The 23,425-nt window shown below is 35.7% G+C and overlaps 1 protein-coding gene across 10 annotated transcripts in view; it reads left to right on the forward strand.

The window, feature by feature from the left end:
- The window catches only part of LOC105491013 (S-phase cyclin A associated protein in the ER), a 560,926-nt gene that overhangs the window by 25,712 nt on the left and 511,789 nt on the right, over positions 1-23,425 (forward strand). For 3 of the 10 annotated variants that reach the window (XM_071100885.1, XM_071100886.1, XM_071100887.1), the window contains exons 3-4: positions 11,958-12,075; positions 16,649-16,719. In XM_071100885.1, the coding sequence (XP_070956986.1) occupies positions 11,958-12,075; positions 16,649-16,719 (189 nt within the window). Of the gene's footprint in view, positions 1-7,360; positions 7,591-10,125; positions 10,146-11,957; positions 12,076-16,648; positions 16,720-23,425 lie in introns of those variants that run through there. The other 7 variants (XM_071100889.1, XM_011757095.3, XM_071100884.1 and 4 more) reach the window with 7 other exon arrangements.

Consider the following 23,425-nt stretch of genomic DNA (forward strand, 5'->3'; position numbering starts at 1 on the left):
TACCAATTGCTAATTTTGCCCCATTAGTTTTATTCTTTCCTTTCTCTCTTTGGGTGTGTGAAACACTCATGTGTCTGTAAATATACATCCATCCATATACACATATCTACCTGCACGCATAGATCAATATATACTTTTCTCCCTGAACCATTTGAGAGTATTTGAAGCCAACATACTCCTTCATCCTTAAATACTTCAATGTATATTTACTAAGAATTAAGGACATTCTTTTATATGACCACAATTCAGTGATCAAAATGTGGAAATTTAACATGCATGCTGTATTATTATATAATCCACAGTGGATATTCAAAATTTGTCATTATATGAATGATGTATTTTATAGTTATTTTCTTCTTGATCCATTTAGTTGTCAGGTCTGTTTGTTCTCCTTTAATCTGGAGCAATTCTTCAGCCTTTCTCTTTCTTGACTGCTATTTTTGAAGACTACGGGACAGTTATTCTGAAGAATGTCTCCTCAATTTAGGTGATGTTTCACATGATTAGATTCAGGTTTTGCATTTTAGGCAGAGTATCACATGAATGATGATGTGTCCTTCTCAATACATCACATAGGAGGTATATGATTTGAATTCGTCCTGCTTGTTAACTTTGATCACTTTGTTAGTGTAATGTAGTGTCAAGCTTTTCTACTTTAAAGTTTCTGTTTTCTCTTTTGATATTAGTAAGTAATTTGTGGAGAGGCACTTTGAGGCTGTGTAAATATACAGTACCTTATCAAACTGTCACTTACTAGTTTAGAATCCATTAATGATTTACTCATTAGTTAAAGATCTGTGAGGAAAAAGCTTACATTCTCCTGTTATCTGAACTCTGATTTTTAATTGTATTTAATGTAATCTGACATTATCATTATTTATTTTGATACTCAGATTGTCCCAGATTAGCCAGTGGGTGACTTTAAGCTGGCTCTTGGATTTTTTTTTTTTTTTTTTGAGACAGGGTCTCTGTGACCCAGGCAAGAGTGCAGTGGTGTAATTACAGCTCACTGCCACCTCAACTTCCTGGGCCCAAACCAGCCTCCTGCCTCAGTCTCCTGAGTAGCTGGGCCAATTTTTAAAATTTTTTGTAGAGATGGGGGGTCTCCCTAGGTTTCCCAGGCTGGTCTTGAACTCCTGGACTCAAGCAGTCCTCCTGCTTCAGCTTCCCAAAGTGTTGGAATTACAGTTGTGAATCACTGTACCCAGCCAAGTTTATTTGGTATGTCCATGTTATTCTTTGAGCATTTCTATACTTTCTAGTGTAACAAGCTGCTGTAGGTTCAGCTTGTAATTCCCCTGTTTTATTCTTTTTCTCATCTTATTACACAGACTAGGACTTTCAATATAACATTGAATTTATATTCACAGGAGGCAGAGGTTGCAGTGAGCTGAAATCGCACCACTGCACTCCAGCTTGTGTGACAGAACGAGACTCCGTCTCAAAAAAAAAATTGGAGCAGAAAAAAAATTTGAAAGAGAATGACTTTAAAACTGACAAAAGCTATCAGCCAAATTCTCCCAGAAGCTCTACAAACCCCTAAGCAGGATAAATACAAAGAAAACCAAACATAAGTATATCACAGAAAAACTGATGAAAACCTGAAACAAAGAAAATCTTAAGAGTGTACAGAGACAATAAGAGCTCATTACCTTCAAAGGGGTGACAAAAAAACTCAGCTGATTTTCCAACAGACATGATAAATGTCATTAAACAGTGGAGCACCTTTAAAGTACTGAAAGAAAATTACTGTTTTCTAGTATAAAAAGTTTTCTAATCTAGTATAATAATATAGTATAATAATCTAGGTTTGCACGCAAACCTACATTCTACTATTATACTACATTATGTACTATATTTACTATATTATACTATTATACTATAACTAATGCAGTATAATAATCTAGGTTTGCATGCAAATGAACACCAAAAAACAGTAAAAATATGAATAAAAGAGTATAAATACAAACTATATGAAAGTACTATAATCTTATGAAATTTTAAAGATACGAAAAACAAAGTATATCCCGGCCTCCCAAAGTGCTGGGATTACAGGCGTGAGGCATGGCTCCCGGCCCTTTTATTAGTTTTTAAATAGATATTTTGACATATTTCTGTGTGGCAGTTATTTAGTTTTTTCACTTTGAAGGTATTATTTTATTGGCTTGCATTTATTGTTTCTATTATAGAATGTCACTTGTCAGTTTTATTCTTATTAATTTGAGGTTACTTGTGATTACTTCTAAGGTTTTCTTTCTTTTTTTGTTTTGGTTGTCAGTACTTTTTTACCCTAATATGTCTATCGTTTGTCTCTTTATTTTACTTTTTTTATTAAAAAAATCACAATTTTATTCATAGTGCCTGTTGATTCATGGTATGATCTTTTTTGTTAGTTTTGGAAAGTTCTTAGCCTTTATGTGCTCTAATCCCATTTTTGTTTCTCTTTTCCTCAGATTTCAGTTTTTGCTTCTATGTTTGATCTTTTTAAAAATTTCTTATGTCTCTTTTGCTCTTTTCTATTTTTTTTTCCTGTTTTCATTGGGATGTTTTAGTCTAATTCACTAATTTCTTGTTAAACCATTCATTGAGTTCTTAATTTCAGTTTTTTCATTTTTCAGTTTTGTAATTTCTACTTTTTTTTTTTTTTTGAGACAGAGTCTCGCTCTGTCGCCCGGGCTGGAGTGCAGTGTCCGGATCTCAGCTCACCGCAAGCTCCGCCTCCCGGGTTTACGCCATTCTCCCGCCTCAGCCTCCAGAGTAGCTGGGACTACAGGCGCCCGCCACCTCGCGCGGCTAGTTTTTTGTATTTTTTTAGTAGAGACGGGTTTCACCGTGTTAGCCAGGATGGTCTCAATCTCCTGACCTCGTGATCCGCCCGTCTCGGCCTCCCAAAGTGCTGGGATTATAGGCTTGAGCCACCGCGCCCGGCCTCTACTTGATTTTTTTAAGGTATCTAGTTTTCTGCAGAAAATTTCAATCCTTTTATTTTCAGTTCATATTAATTAGAGTTACTTTAAAATCTATTTCTGATAACTTTTATTACCTGGCTCATGTGTGGGTATATTCTCATTTTTTGTATTTTTTCTTGGTTTTTAGTCTTTGGACTTGTTTTCTAGTATGCCCAGTAATAACTTATTTTATTTTATTGCTGCGTAAGAGATGTACATAATTTGGGGGTACATGTGATAATTGATTACATTCATATCATTTGTTAAGATCAAATTAGTATACTTGGTTGTATCTGTCAACCTAAATATGTCTTTTTACACTGGAAATATTCAAATTATTCTCTTCTAGCTATTTTGAAATACATAATGAAGAATTATAACTATAGTCACTCCTCTGATCTATCTAACACCAGGTCTTATTTTTTCTATCCAACCATATATTTGTACCCGTTAATCAACTTTTTATCCCCTCCCACCCCACTCCACTACTTTTCCTGGCCTTGGGTAACTACCAGTCTACTCAATATTTTCATGAGATCCACTTTTTTAGCTCCAACATATAGGGAGAACATGTGATAATTCTCTTTCTATGCTTGGCTTTTTTCACTTAACTTAATGACCTCCAGTTCCATCTATATTGTTGTAAATGACAGGATTTTATTCTTTTTCATGGCTGAATGATATTCGACTTTGTATATGTAATACATTTTCTTTATTCATCTGTTGATGGGCACTTAGGTTGATTCCATGTATGTGAATAGTGATGCAGTAAACATGGGAGTGCAGATATCTTTTTGATTAAAGTTTCCTTTATTTTGGATATATACCCAGTAGTGGAATTGCTGGATCATATGTCGAGTCTATTTTTAGTTTTTTTGAGGAACTTTCATACTGTTCTCTGTAATGGCATACTAATTTTCATTTCCACTAGTAGTGTACTGTTTTTCCACATCCTCGGTGGCATGTTATTGCCTGTCTTTTTGATAAAAACCATTTTAACTGGGTGAGATGATATTTCATTGTAGTTTTGATTTGCATTTCTGTGGTGATTAGTGATGAGTCTTTTTTCATATATCTGTTGGCCATTTTGTATACCTTCTTTTGAGAAATGTCTATTTAGATCTTTTGCCCATTTTTAATTTGGATTATTTGTGTTTTGCTAGTGAGTTGTTGGAGCTCCTCATATGTTCTGGTTATTAATCTCTTATTAGATGGGTAGTTTCCAAATATTTTCTTCCATTCTGTGGATTGTCTCTTTGTTGATTATTTCCTTTGTTGTGCAGAATCCTTATAGTTAATATAGTCTCATTTGTCTGTTTTTGTTTTCGTTGCCTGTGCTTTTGAGATCTTACACAAACAAGTCTGTACCTAGACAAGTTATCTTTACCCAGACAAGTTTTCTTTTAGTAGTTTCATAGTTTCAGGTCTTACCTTGAAGTTTTTAATCCATTTTGATTTGATTTTTTGGTATGGTGAGAGATAGGAATTTTATTTTTTTGCATAAAGTTATCCAGTTTTTCCAGCACCATTTATTGAATAGGGTGTTCTTTCCCTGGTGTATGTTCCTGTCAATTTTGTCAAAGATTACTTGGCTGTAAATGCATATGTTTATTTCTGGGTTCTCTATTCTGTTCCGTTGGTCTGTGTGTTTGTTTTTATGCCAGTATCATGCTGATTTTGTTACTATAGTCAGGTACTGGGATGTCTCCAGCTTTATTCTTTTTGCTGAGGTTTGGCTGTTTGGGGTATTTTGTGTTCCATATAAGTTTTAGGATTTTTTTTTTTTTTCTATTTCTGTAAAGAATGTCATTGATATTTTGATAAGGGATTACATTGAGTCTGTAATTGCTTTGGGTAGTATTGTTGTTTTAACAGTATTCTTCCATTTCATAAGCATGAAATACCTTTCCATTTTTTATAGCCTCATTCTCTTTCATCAGTCTAGATCTTTCCCTTTTTTGCTTAAATTGATTCCAAGATATTTTATGTTGTTTGTAACTGTCGTAAATGGGATTGCTTTCTTGATTTTCTTTTTTGAATTGTTCACTGTTGGTTTTTGTATGTTGATTTTGTATCCTCTACCTTTACTGAATTTGTTAATTAGTTCTAACATATTTTGGTGGAGTCTTTAGGTTTTTTGGTTTTTTTTTTTTTTTGAGACAGTGTTTCACTCTGTCACCCAGGCTGGAGTGCAATGGTGCGATCATAGCTCGCTGCAGCCTTGAGCTCCCGGGCTGAAGCAGTTCCCCTGCCTCTGCCTCCCGAAGTGCTGGGATTATAGGTGTAAGCCACCACACCTGACTGTCTTTATATTTTTCTAAGTAAAAGATGTCATCTGCAAACGAGGCTAATTAGACTTCTTCCTTTTCAATGTGGATGCCTTTTATGGTTTCATAACTGGAAGGGGAACCAACAGATTAGTAGTTTATTTCTTGTTCACTTAATAGTTCAGTGTAGGTATTCAGCATGTGACCTTTCACATTTTGATGGAACTAAATTTTTTTTTTATCTTTTGACTCTGTCATTCTTTAGAGAGTCCTGCTAGATCCTGTGCATCTGGCCAGTAAGTGGTGAACTGAGGGAGAGAGCATAGCCGATGATGCAGGAGACTTTAAAAAAAATAAATCAGATCTGGACATAGCTTACCTCATTTTCCCCTATATTCTAGCATGCAGAAGTCACATGGCCATCTGTCTGCAAGAAAGACTGGAAGGTGTTGTCTAGCTTTGTGACAGGAAAGAAAGCAAGTGGTTTTGATGCATGTTGTAGTCTCTGTCATGGAGGCTGATACAGTATTAATAATTTAGATTTGAGATGATGATGGCTTGGACTAGGGTGATGGTAGTGGATTTACATTCTCCAGTTGTGTTTAGGAGATAGACTTGATAAGACTTGATATATTATTTAGGGTATAGGCTAGTGAGCTCTAACAGAGGCTCCAGAACAAAGTAGCTCATACAAGAGAGAGGTTGTTTCCCCCTTATAATAGTTTAGCCATCCTTAGTTCATCTATGGTTTTACCTTTAGATGGTGTGAAATATTGGTAAAAACTGATAAAGTTATCATAAATTACTGAACAGGATTCCAGCTTATTCTGTAATATTAGGGAAATTATACTGATTATATGGTTTCTCAGGTAAGCTTCATGATTAGTAATCTTATCTTCATACTACCCAAAGTATTAAGGGCTTTAGTAGTGGGAATTTAAGAGAAAGGTTCTTCTCTGAATTATTCAGAAAGCTGAAAAACATTGGAAAAAAGATATAAGAATTTCATTTTATGGGCAGGTAGTGGTGTGAATGGATTTTGAAGAAGTTGTATAAAGTAGAAAGTTTTATGGAGACAGATATATATTTAGTAAATAGTACTTGTAACCTTTTCAAGATCGTGGGAAAAGTTGTTAAAATTGAAATTATTTAGATATTTTAAACCTAAGAGAAAGAAGTTTATTTGGGAGCAAGTCTTAGAAGTACCTAGCCTCTTTGGTGACTATTCTAAACACTTACTTTCTTAGATTGTGTACTGTAAGATTTGAATATAAAAACTTTCACTGAAGACTGGTACTTTTAATCGAAACATTAAGTATTTGTACAGGTCTCTGTAAAATCTCCATACAGCACTAGGTGGCACACTGTGACTTTGGATGAAAATACACATATTTTGTTGAAGACTCCTGTGAGAAAATAACCTAGGTTAAAAAAAAAATACTGTTTGAAATAGACATCTATTTTATGAAGTATCTCAGAACCATTTATTGCATTTCAGACCCTGATACTGATATTAAAATGCTTAAAACTATTTTATTTACATTACTACTGACATTTTTATAAGAATTGGATTACTAAAAATCATTAGAATTTTTGGGTTTTTACTGAAAGGAGTCCATACAGCATATATTACAAAAAGCATCTGTGCTTTAAAATGAAAAATGATTTTCAATCAGATCTTGTAGTAAGATGAGTAGTTATGATGTTTTTGCTTATTAAGTATTGGAACTAAGAATAAAATCAAAGTCTTGAACTAGTGGTTTTTCTTTGAATGTGTATCTATGTATATATACTAAATACAAAAGAGCCAACTTGGTAAAATTGATAGTGGAGCTGAAATGTTTATGGAAGTAAAGAATATTAGATTTGAAGTTTTCTGGTCTAGTGTTACAACATTGCTATTCTGTGATTATCCATTTTAGTTCTTGGAAACTCATTATTTTGTGAAGACTCTTGACTTAGAGTATAATGTATGGCATAGTGAATTTTATGACCCCCCCCCCCCCACACACACTCTCACTCTGTCTCTTTCTCTCTCTCTCTCACAGGATGTTCGGTGATTGTGTAAGGGAATTATCTGAAATAGAGCTGAAAAGTAGGCCACCTATTTATACTTGTTCATTTGGCCTGGAAACAATTGTGATACTCTTGGTTAGAACAATGCTTAGGTAACCTAAATGATAGATGCCAGTGTAAGTTAGATAGCACTGACTAATACTTAATGGGAGAAGTGCTTAAGCTAAACGAGGAGGTTTTCTGGTGTTACGTTGATTGGAAAGTATGGGAATGAGTAGAGAAGTGACTTGCAAATCTAGAGGACACTGAATGGGGTTTGGACAGTGACAGTGAGTTTCAGTGAAAGCTTAATGAGTCAGGTAAGTAGATGACACATGGATATTCAGGGTAAGGTCAGAGGAATGAAGGAATGTGGGTACAGATGTTTATGTTAAAGACGTAAAAAGTGACAAGTTCTGGATTAGACTCTCATCACAGAGAATTAGAGTAGAAGAATGTAATCTTTGTTGTTTTTAGTAGTTTGGATATTAGTTGGTTAGTTACTCATTTTTGTACCGAAACCTGATTCCTGTCACTCACAGATTTAGCACCTATTGTCATTCTCTCTTTCCTATCATAACACAATTTCTCTCTGTACTGGATCATTCCAATCAGTATGAAAGTATGATATACTATCACTTACCTTAAAAATCCATTCTGTTTATTTCTTTATTCTCCTTTATGACGAAACTCAAAGTATCTTAATACTCTCTCCATTTTTCTCATCATTCTGTTTTGAACCTTTTTCAGTCAGGATTTTGACCCTACTATACCACTAAATAGGCAATAAGTTATCAATTTATTAGAGTTTATTATAAATTATTACTTTTATTGCTTCCTGGACAATGCAAGGCTGTCAGTCTTACTGCTATTGCTTTAAAGGTAATGAGTTGATTTTTCCCTCTCCTTTGTACTCTTAAGATTTTTTTCTTTGTTTCATGTTAATCAGTTTTTCTGTGCAATGCTTAAGTGTGGTTTTCTTTGTACAATTTATCCTTTTTGGGGTTTGCAGAGTTTCTGGGAGAACTGGGCTTATACCTTTTTCTCAACTTTATTTTATACTGTCAAAGAGATTAATGGGACGGTTGGTGAAATTTAAATGCTGTAGTTTAAATAATAATTCTGTATCAGCGATAATCTCCTGATTTTGTTAGTTATGGTATAGTGATATAGGAGAGTATCCTTACATATATAAAATACATAGTGAAGTATTTACTGCCAAGGAATATAACTGCAGATTGTTCTCAAATGCTTCAGGAAAAAATGTGTGAGGGTATGTTTGATATTCTTTGTGTGAATTTAGAACTTTTCAGTAATTTGAATTTATTTCAGAATAACGAGTAATATGTATCTGTTTATCTCACAGTTGGCTTGTTACCATACAGCCACATTATTTGTTTACATATTGACTATGCTGCTTCACATAAAATGGCAAAATTGAGTAGTTGTTACAGAGATCTTATGGCCTGCAAAGCCTAAAGTAAAAAAAATATTTATTATCTGGCCCTTTGTAGAAAATCTTTGCTGACCCTTGCTCTAGAGTGTACTATAGTGACTTTTTTTCTTTCCCTGAAGTGATGCTGCTCATTAATTTCCTTCATTTGAAAATAATGTGGTGCTTTTTCTTCACATATTCCCCAAAAGAATAAAAATTAACCAGTACGTGGGGAGAATCCAAACTGGAAGGCAAATAGTAACATACTCCCAGGGGAAGATGAGAACTAATTACATGATTTTGGCAAACATTAATTTATTGTAAGGTTAAAGATAAGAACCATACATAAATGCTGTAATGTAGTTAGTAAATGTGTTTCTCATAGGAGTATGGGTTAGCAATTCTGAAACTACTTTGTGTATATATTAGAATTGAACAGATAAGTAAATAGATTGTAGATAATGAAAACTTGGGATCTTATGTTGGAGAAAGAAGTTTCAAACAAGCAAAGAGAAAGGCTGAAATGAGCCCTGTGGCATAGGATTGAAATCAATCAGTGTAAACTCACGGTTTTTAATATCTGTATACAGATAGTTCCAGGTGTGTGTATTGTGTGTTAGGGTACATTCATCTAGTTCCTATTGTCCCATTCTGTGAGTTGACTGGGTGGTTTTTGTGATGTGATGTTGGCTTGGGTACTGGCATGGCAGCAGTTTTCTAGGGGCTCAGCTGGGCTGGAATGTCCAAAATGGCTCACTCACACAATGGGCAGAGGATGCTGTCCTCTGGGAGTTCAGCTAGGGCCTGTCAACCAGAGTGCTGCCCATGTGTGGTCTCTCTACTTGTGGCTTGGGCTTCTCATGGCATGACTGTTGCGGGAAGTCAGGGACCCTGAATGGAGGGACTGGCTGAAGCCATGGCAGAAGAATGTAAATTGTGAAGATTTCATGGACATTTATTAGTTCCCCAAATTAATACTTCTATAATTTCTTACGCCTGTCTTTACTGCAGTCTCTGAACATAAATTGTGAAGATTTCATGGACACTTATCACTTCCCCAGTCAATACTCTTGTGATTTCCTATGCCTGTCTTTAATCTCTTAATCCCATCATCTTTGTAAGCTGAGGATGTATGTCGCCTCAGGACCCTGTGATGATTGTGTTAACAGCACAAATTGTTTAAACAGTATGAAATCTGGGCACCTTGAAAAAAGAACAGGATAATAGCGATGTTCAGGGAACAAGGGAGATAACCATTAGGTCTGGCTGCCTGAGAGCTGGGCGGAACAGAGCCATATTTCTCTTCTTTCAGAAGCAAATAGGAGAAATGTTGCTGAATTCTTTTCCTCAGCAAGGAACATCCCTGAGAAAGAGAATGCGTTCCTAGGGGGAGATCTCTAAAGTGGCCGCTCTGGGGACATCTGTTTTTTACGGTTGTAGGTAAGGGATGAAATAAACCCCGGTCTCCCATAGCGCTCCCAGGCCTATTAGGATGAGGAAATTCCCACCTAATAAATTTTGGTCCCACCGGTTGGTTGTCTGCTGTCAAACCCTGTCTCCTGATAAGATGTTATCAATGACAACGTGTCCCCAAAACTTCATTAGCAATTTTAATTTCGCCCCGGTCCTGTGATCACGCCCTGCCTCCATTTGCCTTGTAATATTTTATTACCTTGTGAAGCATGTGATCTCTGTGACCCACACCCTATTCGTACACTCCCTCCCCTTTTGAAAATCACTAATAAACGCTTGCTGGTTTTGTGGCTTGGGGGGTATCACAGAACCTGCCAACGTGATGTCTCCCCCGGACACCCAGCTTCAAAATTTGTCTCTTTTGTACTATTTCCCTTTATTTCACAGACCGGCTGACACTTAGGGAAAATAGAAAAGGACCCACGTTGAATTATCCGGGTTGAGTTCCCCCGATAATGACAGCTGGATTTTAAGAGAGGGCGCATTCTAAGAGACTGGGTGGAGGCTGCAAAGCTTCTAATGACCTAGTCTCAGAAGTTATGCAGTGTCCTTTCTGCCTCATTTTATTGGTCAGAAAGCAAGTCACAGAGGCATATTCAAGGGGAGTGGATTACATGAGGACATGAACACCAGCAGGTGTGGTTCACTGGAGCCAAGAGGGGCATCTTTGGAGACTGACTACCTACTATACTTGTTAATTCATGTATTATTTTTTACTCTTACATGTTTGCTTCATTGGCTTGGATTGTTAGCTCTTTGAGGACAAGCACAATACTTTATATTTCTTTATATTCTCCTCAGTCTCTTGATATTTTTGCACATAGTAATTACCTTGTTAAATGTATTGTGCCTTAGGATTCCAGGATATCTAAAAATCCAGGCTGGCAAGAACTATAGAAGGGCATGGAGGCACCTACTTATTGGACTGGGATTTTGGGCTGGCCCAGTGGTGAACTTGTTTCACAAAGAGGCACGTTGCCCACACAGATTTAAGGATTAGATAAACAGGCTGTATCCTTGTGTTCATATGGGTGCTTTATGATCTCTTTCTTCTCACAGATACTTGGCTTATGAAAACAGACTATTTTGATATGACATTCATTAGTGGGGAAGCAATTTCCTTTATTTTACTGGACCTGGCTCCCAGCTGGCACAGGTTGTTGGTGGGGCTGAACCTGTAGGCTCGTGTTTTTAGGCCAGGCGGGGCTAGAGCAAGCAAGAAATTACACATATTTTGTGCAGTAGTTTGAGTTTTAAAAATTGCAATTTAAATTTACCTGTTAACAGCAATTATTATTTGAATCCTAGTAACTAGGAGATAAAATTATGTAGCTAAAAACTGAATGTTGACTTACTTTAGGGAATAAAAAAAGGATTTTCCAAAATATTTTATGCTGAAGAGGTCTTTTAGGGGAAATATATAGGATGTTTGTGAAAACTGGTCTCTTTCACACTTGTACTTGTTGATGCGTAAGGGATGGTGCAGATATTAGTCCACAGCAGTGTTTGTGCTCTTTAGGCCACTTTTCAAACCTTAGATTATATTTATTATTTGAATAATTTGTTTATTTTTTAGAGTTACAAAACTCAGTGTTTTTAGATCTAAAAAAGACTTGTGACTTTCTCTTCTCTGTTTAACAACCTACCAAATCCCAAATTAGTTTTAAGTGTTTTCTTTTTGAGAAAAATGTGAGAACTAATGACTTTGTTAAATATATTATATATTTTGACTTATGTAATATCTAATAATCTAATAAGTACCATTTTTTCCATACATAGGCTTCATTCCAGCGCTCCAATAGTCATGACAAAGTAAGGAGAATAGTTGCAGAGGAGGGTCGTACAGCAAGAAACCTAATAGCTTGGAGTGTTCCACTAGAAAGCAAAGATGATGATGGTATGTATTTAAAAAATTAGTTTCATTTTTGTAAATAAGAAGGATGTATTTAGTCCTAAATAGATAGACTGAAAACTGTTTGCAATTAGACCTCTTGGGGCTGATTAGTATGTTAAATAAGAAATGATTTTTTGTTGCTTTTATACACACATGGCTTTATAAAAGCCTTACAGTTAGTTTTGCTTTTTCAGGTAATAGTGAAATTTGAAATTGGGTTTATTGTGTTATGACTGGCAGATTAGGGCTTTTTAAAGTGATAAGAGATTTAGTGATATGATTAGACTTTGTCTCCCTACCCAAATCTCACCTTGAATTATAATCCCCATAATCCCCACATGTCAAGGGAGAGACCATGTGGAGGTAATTGGATCATGGGGGCGGTTTCCCCCATGCTGTTCTCATGACAGTGAGTGAGTTCTCATGAAATGTGATCATTTTATAAGAGGCTCTTTCCCCTACACTCGGTACTTCTCCTTCCTGCTGCCTTGTAAAGAAGGTGCCTTGCTTGCCCTTCTCCTTCCACCATGATTGCAAGTTTCCTGAGGCCTCCCCAGCCATGCTGAACTATGAGTCAATTAAAGCCCTTTCCTTTATAAATTACCCAGTTTCAGGCAGTTCTTTATAAGCAGTATGAAAATGGACATTTAGGTTTTTTCTTTTATTAAATTCTTATAAAAATAAAAAGATTTTTAAAAAATCATATGTATCATAATTAGGTGCAATTTAATGTAATACTTTAGAAAATAGAAGTTACTTCTTTAGTTTTCATTATTATTATTTGAACTAGAAAAAAAAAATCTCCCCCCTCCCTTTAATGGCTAGAGGCAGTGTGAAGCAACTGTTTCTGGGGATGTTGAAGATTGGATGGAGATACAGAAGTCAGGAGATTGGCATACACTTCAGGAGACCTCACTTTGAAATTTTCTGAGGGCTTGTAGAATACTCCTCATAGTTAGGTTTGTCTGATATCTTTTCATGACTAGATTCGGGTGTGTGTTTTTAGTAGGAATTCTATAGAAATGATGTGTCCTTTTTAGTTATCAGAGGAAGTTCATGATAACTGTCTCATTAATTTAATCAGTTGCTTTAAGTGTTGTCTGCCAAATTTCTCTACTGTAAAGTAACTAATTTTTTCCTATGTAACTAATGAGTAATTTTTGGTAAGATAGTTTGAAACTGTGTAAATATCCTGTTTTTGTTGAAACAGTACACTCACTACTTTTAGCTTCTATTGATAATCCTTGGCTTATGTTATACCTCTGGTGGTTGCAAAGTGGTGATTTGTTAACTCCATCATTCCTTCTGCATTTGTTAGCCTTCTAATATAAGGAAGAGCTTTAGCATCTCCTCTTTATTTTTATATGTATGTATGTATTCATATTTTCAGTTTGTATGGACTCGTGGCTTCTTATGGTATTTAATGGGGTACAATTACTCTATTTTGATGCTCAGATTGTTCTCGATTTTTCAAATGGGAGACCCTTTAACTTGGCTCCCGTTCCTTTTGGCATGTTCTAATCATGTTTCCATTCTTTACACAAGGTGTTTCAAGCTAAACAAGAATTTTACACAAGGTGTTTACATCTTTACACAAGGTGTTTCAAGCTAAACAAGAATTCACCTGTTTTATTCTTTTAAATTTATTTTTACACTTTATTTTATTTAAAATTTTCTTTAAAAAATGTTTTAAATCTTTATCTTTTTTACATTTGGTCCTCTGACCCATTTGTAGTTTATTCTTACACATAGTGTGTGGTATGGATCTAATTTTATCTTTTTCCTTATAGCTAACAAGTTGCCTCAGCATAACTTACTATGAAGTTTATCTTTGCCCCAGTTATTTGAGATTCCACCTTTTCTGTAGAGTGAATTTCCATATGTAATTGTATTCCATTCTACTAGTCTGTTTACCTAATTCATGTGTGAGTGCCATATTATTTTAATTATGGAGGTATTATGGTATTTTAAAATGCCTGCTTGGACCTGTCTTCCCCTGTAGCTTTTCTTTCTTAGTTTTCCTAGCTATTTTTAGAGAGCAGTTATTTTGAATCATAAAAACTATCAAATAGAGGGGAAAATTGGATTTATCTTTTGCAATTCAACTTCTTAACAGCGAATCTTTTCACAAGGAGCTTACTCTTACTTCATTTCTTTGATAAAAGTACATATCAACATGATTTATTATAGAAGTAAAAAAAGTATTTTGTGGTTGCTGTGTATTATAAATATTTTTATATGAAATTGTATTATCTCATTTTCCATGGGTTATTCTGAACATAAAATAGTTCAAAGGTGTTTCTATTAAAGTTGTTTCTATTCAAAAAACAAAGAAAATATAATAAACATCTGTACATAATCTGATTTTTCATATAAGAACATAAATAATTGGCCAGTACAATTTTAAAGCTTCATTTGTGACTATTGTAACATAATACAACTGTAAGCACAGGCTGGGCGCAGTGGCTCACATCTGTAATCCTAGCACTTTAGGAGGTCAAGGCAGGTAGATTGCCTGAGCTCAGGAGTTCGAGACCAGGTTGGGCAACACGGTGAAACCTTGTCTCTGCTAAAATACAAAACAATTAGCTGGGCATGGCAGTGGGCACCTGTAATGCCAGCTGCTTGTGAGGCTTGAACCTGGGAGGCAGAGGTTGCAGTGAGCCCGGATCGCGCCACTGCAATCCATCCTGGGGCACAGAGTGAGAGACTGCATCTTAAAAAAGAAAGAAAAACCAAAAAACTGTAAGCACAGATAATTAGAACTTTCTGAATATCCGTAGTAATGATGACAAAAGAAGAATATTAACATTTACAATTTTTGTTAAGGATTATTTTATATTGTTAAAGCTTTGCCACATATAGGCGATTAAAAACTAAGTTTTTAATAGCAACTTGTTCTGTTTTATGATTACAATGTATACTTAAGTGCTTCTGAGGATAATTCCACTTAAAAAAGTTCTCTGCTTCATATTATTTTTGTTTCTAAGCTGGTTTTTCTGCTGCATATTCTAAAAACCTGCTGGTACATTACAGCTTGTGCTTATTCTAAGCTGGTTTTTCTGCTGGATATTCTAAAAAAACTTGCTGGTACATTGTTTTATGTAATTAAAGGATGGGGCTCTGTAGGTTACTGTAGCATTCTTTCCCTTCACCCCTGGTGGAACGGTGAGGGTGTCCCACTTATGTCGGATAAGTTGATAGCTAGGTACCTGTGTGTTATGGCTCATTTATACTGCTTCAGGGGACCTGGCCCCAAAATTATTTTGCAGAAAGGAAAATTATTCTGTTATACCTTATAGAATTTTATTCCGATTTTGAAATGCTGGAGAGGTTGCAGAGAAAAAGGAACACTTACACACTGCTGGTGAGAATGTAAATTAGTTTGGCCATTGTGGAAAGCACTTTGGTGATTGCTCAAAGAATTAAAAACAGAACTACCATTTGACCCAGCTATCTAATTACTGGGTGTATACTCAAAGAATATAAATTGTTCTACCATAAAGATACATGTATGTGTATGTTCATCACAGCACTGCTTACAATAGCAAAAACATGGAATAAACCTAAATGGCCATCAATGGTAGACTGGATAAAGAAAATGTACATATATACACGATGGACTACTATATAGCCATAAAAAGAATGAAATCATGTTCTTTGCAGCAATAAGGATGGAGCTGGAGATCATTATCCTAAGTGAACTAATGCAAGAACAGAAAACCAAATACTGCACGTTCTCACTTATAAGTGGGAACTAAACATTGAGTACATACACATGGACACGAAGAAGGGAGCAAAAGACATCAGGGTCTACTTTAGGGTAGAGAGTGGGAGGAGAGTGAAGATTGAAAAACTACTTATCAGTTACTTATGCTAATTACCTGGATGATGAAATAATCTGTGCACCAAACCCCTGTGAAACGTAATTTGTCTGTATAACAAACCTGCACATGTGCCTCTGGACCTAAAATAAAAGTAAAAAAAAAAAAAGAAGAATTTTATTTCTGTTTTGAATTGCTGTTGAGAATAGTAATTACAAAACAGTAGTGTCTTTCTTATAAAAAGAATGAGTGAGAAAATACAAAGAACTGAAACCTCACTTTTCACAATGAAATTGTGCATTTCATATATCATAAATTAAAACAAAATATTGGGGTTTTATATAGAAAACATATAGTCTTAATTTTATTGTTGAAATGAAATTTGAACTTAGAGAACTATTTCCAGATTTGTATATAAGTTGAGGAGTACCAGTAACTGGACTTTGTTTTTAAAAGTTGTTAGAGTATTTGACTTCTTTAAGATGTTGATTTATTCCTGTTCAGAGAAAGATATTCAATAATAACAGTCTCTGGGACTTTGGAAATTTTTTGTGGTTGTTGTTTTAATTATATTGGTTTATACTGACCATGAACAGACTGTACTATACTGTGGTCTCTGGAAGGAGATTAAATGTTAGTATGCCTGAATGATTTGAGTAGTTTAGGTTTACATTATCTAATTACCTATAGTTCAATTTTATATTATCTATCATTCCATATATCTACATATTTATTTTTTTCTTGCCTTGAAGGAAAACCTAAATATCAAACTGGTGGAAAATCTAAGAGGACAATTCAAGGCACTCATAAAACTACTAAACAGGTACAGCATCTATAACTTTTTTACTTATTTACTTTTAATTTCAATTTCTGAATGTATTATAAATTATGAAAATCTTATTTTGCAGGATTTGAATATTATTTATCTAAATAAAAATTTAATGTACTTTTTAAAAACAAATATGTGTATAGTAATCAGTGTGACTGATTTGTACTAAATACTTCACAGATATTAATGTATTTGGTTCTCATACCCTTTGATGTAAGCATCACAGTTATCCTCACTTACATTGAAGTTTTGTTACAAAAAGAAACTGAGACAGAGAGAAGGCATGTAGCTTACTACTAGTAAATGACACCGCCAGCATTTGAACCCAGGCAGTTAATTTCTTTTCTTTTTTTTTTTCTTTTTTTTTTTTGAGACGGAGTCTCACTCTGTCGCCCGGGCTGGAGTACAGTGGCCGGATCTCAACTCACTGCAAGCTCCGCCTCCCGGGTTTTACGTCATTCTCCTGCCTCAGCCTCCCGAGTAGCTGGGACTACAGGTGCCCGCCACCACGCCCGGCTAGTTTTTTGTATTTTTTTTTAGTAGAGACGCGGTTTCACTGTGTTAGCCAGGATGGTCTCGATCTCCTGGCCTCGTGATCCGCCCATCTCGGCCTCCCAAAGTGCTGGGATTACAGGCTTGAGCCACCGCGCCCGGCAATTTCTTTTCTTTTTATTTATTTATTTTTTTCTTTGAGACAGTCTCACCCTGTTGCCCAGGCTGGAGTGCAGTGGTGTGATCTTGGCTCAGTGAACCCTCTTCCTCTTGGGTTCAGGCAGTTCTCGTGCCTCAGCCACCCTAGTACCTGGGACTACAGTCATGTGTCACCACACCTGGCTAATTTTTATATTTTTAGTAGAGACAGAGTTTCACCATGTTGGCCAGGCTGGTCCCAAACTCCTGGCCTCAAGTGATCCGCCCCTGTTGGCCTCCCAAAGTGCTGGGATTACAGGCATGAACCACCACGTTCAGCCCTTGGCAGTTAATTTCCACAGTTTATGCTCTTAACTCCTCTGCTGTGCCTTCCATGTTTGCCAGTTCTTTTATGATTTTCTTTCTTGATATAATGATGCCTTTAGGTTGTAGGATAGTAAAGATATTTGGAATACAAAAATTTTGAATTGCTGTAATAAAATTTTGGAGAACACAAGCCTACTTTATCTTTTGAAGGTGTTTAGCATAATTATAGTTAGTTTTTTAATCCATAGTTATTTTCTCTGAACTTTTCATAGGTGTTGTTATTTTATTTTATTAATTTAATTTAATTTTTTGAGATAAGGTCTCACTGTTGCCCAGGCTGAGTACAGTGGCACAATCACAGCTCACAGAATCACTTGACCTCCTGGGCTCAAGTAATTCTCCCACCTCAGCCTCCAGAGTGGCTGGGACCAGAGGCGTACACCACTGTGCCTGGCTGATTTTTAATTTTTTGGACAATTATTTTGATATTTTTAAGTATATAGTATGTATTATGTAAAATAAAATTTCATATGAGAAAAACATGGACTTCTAATCATGATATCATTGTGAGTTCACAAAGAATCCCCTGTCCCCACACACAAAGGCACCAATGATTTTATATGCATATATTTGTAAAAAAGGTTAAAAATATATACACACATATGGTTTAATATACACATATAACATATATACATATATATGCACATATATACACATACATGTATATATTTCTTATCTATGTATATGTATTTTAACCTTTATTTTAGGTTCAGGGGTACATATGCAGGTTTGTTATATAGGTAAACTCGTTTCACGGGGGTTTGTTGTACAGATTATTTCATCACGCGTGTACTAAGCCTAGTACCCAATAGTTATTTTTGCTCTTCCTCTTTTTCCTCCCACCCTCAAGGAGGCCCGTCTGTTTGTTGATCCCTTCTTTATGTTCATGAGTTCTTATAATTTAGCTCTCGTAAGTGAGGACGTGCAGTATTTGGTTTTCTGTTTCTGCAATAATTTGCTAAGGATAATGGCCTCCAGCTTCATCCATGTTCCAGCAAAATACATGATCTTGTTCTTTTTTTATGGGTACATAGTATTCCATCATATATATACACCAAATTTTCTTTATCCAATCTGTTGTTGATGGGCATTTAGGTTGATTCCATGTCTTTGCTGTTGTGAATAGTGCTGCAGTGAACATTCATGTGCATGTGTCTTTATGGTAGAATGATTTATATTCCTCTGGTAATATACCCAGTAATGGGTTGAATGGTATTTCTGTTTTTAGCTCTTTGAGGAATCACCATATTTGTTTCCATAATGGCCGAATTAATTTACACTCTCAGCAATAGCATATAAGTATTATCTTATCTCCACAACCTTGCCAAGATCTGTTGCTTTTCGACTTTTTAGTAATAGCCATTCTGACTGGTGTGAAATGGTATCTCATTGTGATTTTGATTTGCATTTCCCTAGTGAACAGTGATACTGAGCTTTTTTTCATATACTTATTGGCTGCATGTATGATTTCTTTAGAAAAGAGTTTGTGTTCTTTGCCTATTTTTTAATGGGGTTGTTTGTTTTTATCTTGTAAATTTGTTTACATTTATTATAGATGCCAGATATTTATTAAACCTTTGTCAGATGCATAGTTTGCAAAAATTTCCTCCCATTCTGTAAGTTGTTTACTTTTTTTTTCGCTGTGCAGAATCTCTTAAGTTTAATTAGATCCCGTGTGTCAAATTTTGCTTTTGTGTCAATTGCTTTCGGTGTCTTTGTCAAGAAATCTTCCTGTGCATGTTCCTGTGTCCAGGATGGTATTGCCAGTTGTCTTTCAGGATTTTTATAGTTTTGGGTTTTACATTTAAGTCTTTAATCCATCTTGAGTTGATATTTGTATATGGTGTAAGGGAGGGGCCTAGTTTCAGTCTTCTGCATATGGCAACCCAGTTATCTCAACACCATTTATTGAATAGAGAGTCCTTTCCCCATATCTTGTTTTTGTCAGCTTTGTCAAAGATCAGATAGTTGTAGGTGTGTGGCCTTATTTTTGGGCTGTCTCTTCTGTTTCATTGATCTTTGTGTCTGTTTTTGTACAAGTACCATGCTGTTTTGGTTACTGTAGCCTTATAGCATAGTTTGAAGTTGGGTAGCATTCATTCCTCTAGTGCTTTATTTTTTTAATTTAGGATTGCCTTGGCTATTTGGGCGTTTTTTTGGTTCCACGTGAATTTTAAATAGCTTTTTCTCATTCTGTGAAGAATGTCGTTGGTAGTTTAATGGGAATAGCATTGAATCTGTAAATTGCTTTGGGTAGTATGGCTGTTTTCATGATATTGATTCTTCCTACTCATGAGCATCGGATGTTTTTCCGTTTGTTCTTGTCATCTCTGGTTTCTTTGAGCAGTGTTTTGTAATTCTTGTTGTGGAGATGTTTCTCCTCCCTGGTTAGCTGTATTTCTAGGTATTTTATTCTTTTTTGTCGCAATTTTGAATTGGATTGCATTCCTGATTTGACTCTCGGCTTGGCTGTTGTTGTGTATAAGAATGCTAATGACTTTTTTGTTTTTGTTTTTGTTTTTGTTTTGAGATGGAGTCTCGCTTTGTCGCCAGGCTGGAGTGCAGTGACACGATTTCTGCTTACCACAACCTCCGCCTCCCGGGTTCAAGCGATTCTTCTGCCTCAGCCTCCTGAGTAGCTGGGACTACGGGTGCATGCCACCACGCCCAGCTAATTTTTGTATTTTTAGTAGAGACAGGGTTTCAGCACATTGGCCAGAATGGTCTCGATTTCCTGACCTCATGATCAGCCTGCCTCAGCCTCCCAAAGTGCTGGGATTACAGAAAGAATGCTAATGACTTTTTGTACAGTGATTTTGTATCCTGAAACTTTGCTGAAGTTGTTTATCAGTTGAAGGTGCTTTTGTACTGAGACTATGGGTTTTCTAGATACATAGAATCAAGTCATCTGTAAATGGATATTTTGACTTCCTCTCTTCCTATTTGGATGCCCTTTATTTCTTTCTCTTGCCTGATGGCTCTTGCCAGGACTTCTAATACTGTATTGAATAGGAGAGGTGAGAAAAGGCATCTTTGTTTTGTGCCAGTTTTCAAGGGGAATGCTTCCAGCTTTTCTCTGTTCAGTACGATGTTGGCTGTGGCTTTGTCATAGATGGCTCTTACTATTTTGTGGTATGTTCCTTTAATACCTAATTTATTGAGAGTTTTTAACATGAAGATATGTTGTTATATTGAAAGCTTTTTATGCATCCATTGAGATAACAATGTGGTTTTTTCTTCTTTGGTTCTGTTTATGTGATGAAGCACATTTATTGATTTGCCTATGTTGAGGCAACCTTATATCCCGGGGATGAAGCCTACTTGATTTTGGTGGATTAGCTTTTTAATGTACTGCTGAATTTGGTTTGCAGGTATTTTGTTGAGGATTTTTGTGTCAATGTTCATCAAAGATATTGGCGTGAAGTTTCTTTTTGTGTTGTGTCTTGGCCAGATTTTGGTATCAGGATGATACTGGCTTCATAGAATGAGTTGGAGAGGAGTTCTTTCTTCTCAATTTTTTTGGAATAGTTTCAATAGGAACAGTACCAGCTTTTCTTTGTATATCTGGTAGAATTTGGCTGTTAATCCTTCTGGTCCTGGGCTTTTTTTGGTTGGTAGGCTACTTGTTACTGATTGAATTTCGGAGTTTATTGTTGTTCCATTTAGAGAATCAGTTTGTTTCTGGTTCAGTCTTGGGAGGGAGTACGTGTCCAGGAATTTATCCATCTCTTCTAGGTTTTCTAATATGTATGCATAGAGGTGTTCATAGTGGTTTCTGATGGTTATTTTTATTTCTGTGGGGTCAGGGGTAACATGACATTTCCAGTTGTGTTTATTTGGGTATTCTCTCGTTTCCTCTTTATTAGTCTAGCTAGTGGCCTGTCTTATTAATTTTTTCAAAGAATCAACTCCTGGATTTATTGATCTTTTGAATGGTTTTTTATGTCTTGATTTCCTTGGGTTCATCTCTGATTTTGTTTATATCTTGTCTTTTGCTAGTTTTGGGGTTGATTTTCTCTTGCTTCTGTAATTCTTTTACTTGTGATGTTAGATTGTTAATTTGAGATCTTTCCAACTTTTTGATGTGGGTGTTTAGTGCTATGAATTTCCCTTTTAATATTGCCTTAGTTGAATCCCAGAGATTCTGGTATGTTGTATCTTTGTTCTCATTAGTTTCAAAGAACTCCTTGATTTCAGTCTTCATTTCATTATTTACTCAGAATTCATTCAAGTGCATGTTGTTTAATTTCCATGTAGTTGCATGGTTTTGGGTGATTTTCTTAGTTTTGACTTCTATTTTTATTACATTGTGGTCTGAAAGTGTGTTTGGTATGATTTCAGTTCTTTCTGCATTTGTTGAGGATTGTTTTATGTTCAATTATGAGGTCGATTTTAGAGTATGTGCCATGTGGCAATGAGAAGAATGTATATTCTGTTGCTTTTGGTTGGAGAGTTCTGTAGAGATCTATCAGATCCATTTGGTACAATGTTGAGTTCAGGTCCTGAATATCTTTGTTAATTTTCTGTCTTGATGATCTGATACTTCCAGTGGAGTATTGAGGTCTTCCACTCTTTTTGTGTGGGAGTCTAAGTCTCTTTGTAGGTCTCTAAGAACTTGCTTTATGAATCTGGGTGCTTCTCCTGTGTTGGGTGCATATATATTTAGTATAGTTAGGTCTTGTTGAATTGAATCCTTTATCATTACGTAATGTCCTTTTTTTGTCATTTTTTTTAATCTTTGTTGGCTCAAAGTCTATTTTGTCTGAAGTTAGGATTGTAACCACTCCTTTTTTTCTGATTCCCGTTTGCTTGGTAGATTTCCCTCCATCCCTTTATTTTGAGCCTATGTGTGTCTTTATGTGTGATACAGGTCTCTTGAAGACAGCATACCATTGGGTCTTATTTTTTTTTTTTTAATCCAACTTGACACTCTGTGCCTTTTAAGTGGGGCATTTAGCCCATTTACATTCAAGATTAGTGGTATGTGTGGATTTGATCCTGTCATGTTGTTGTTAGCCGGTTACTATGCTGGCTTGTTTGTGTCGTTGCTTTATAGTGTCCCTGGTCTGTGTATTTAAGTGTGTTTGGTAGCAGTTCTTCTTTTCTATATTTTGTGCTGCTTTCAAGATCTCTTGTAAGGCAGGTCTGGTAGTCATAAACTCAACGTTTGCTTATCTGAAAAGGATCTTATTTCTCCTTTGCTTAGGAAGTTAAGTTTGGCTGGATATGAAATTCTTGGTTGAAGATTTTTTTCTTTAAGAATGTTGAATATAGGCCCCCTGTCTCTTCTGACTTGTAGCTGAGAGGTCTGATGTTAGCTTTATGAGGTTCCCTTTGTAGGTGACCTGCCCTTTCTCTCTGTTAAAGCTACCTTTAACATTTTTTCTTTCATTTCAATCTTGGAAAATCTGATGATTACATGTCTTGGGGGTTGATCTTCTTGTGTAGAATTTTGCAGGGGTTCTCTGTATTTCCTGAATTTGACTGCTGACCTCTCTATCAAGGGTGGGAAAGTTTTCATGGATACTACCCTGAAGTATTTTTTCAAGTTGTTTGTTTACTCCCCATCCTTTTCAGGGATGCCAGTGATTCATAGGTTTGACTTCTTTACAGAATCCCACATTTCTCAGAGGTTTGTTCATTCCTTTTTCTTTATTTTTGTCGGTCTTAATTCAGAAAGCCA

Source organism: Macaca nemestrina, chromosome 7, assembly GCF_043159975.1.
Source record: "Macaca nemestrina isolate mMacNem1 chromosome 7, mMacNem.hap1, whole genome shotgun sequence".
Taxonomy (NCBI): Eukaryota; Metazoa; Chordata; class Mammalia; order Primates; family Cercopithecidae; genus Macaca; species Macaca nemestrina.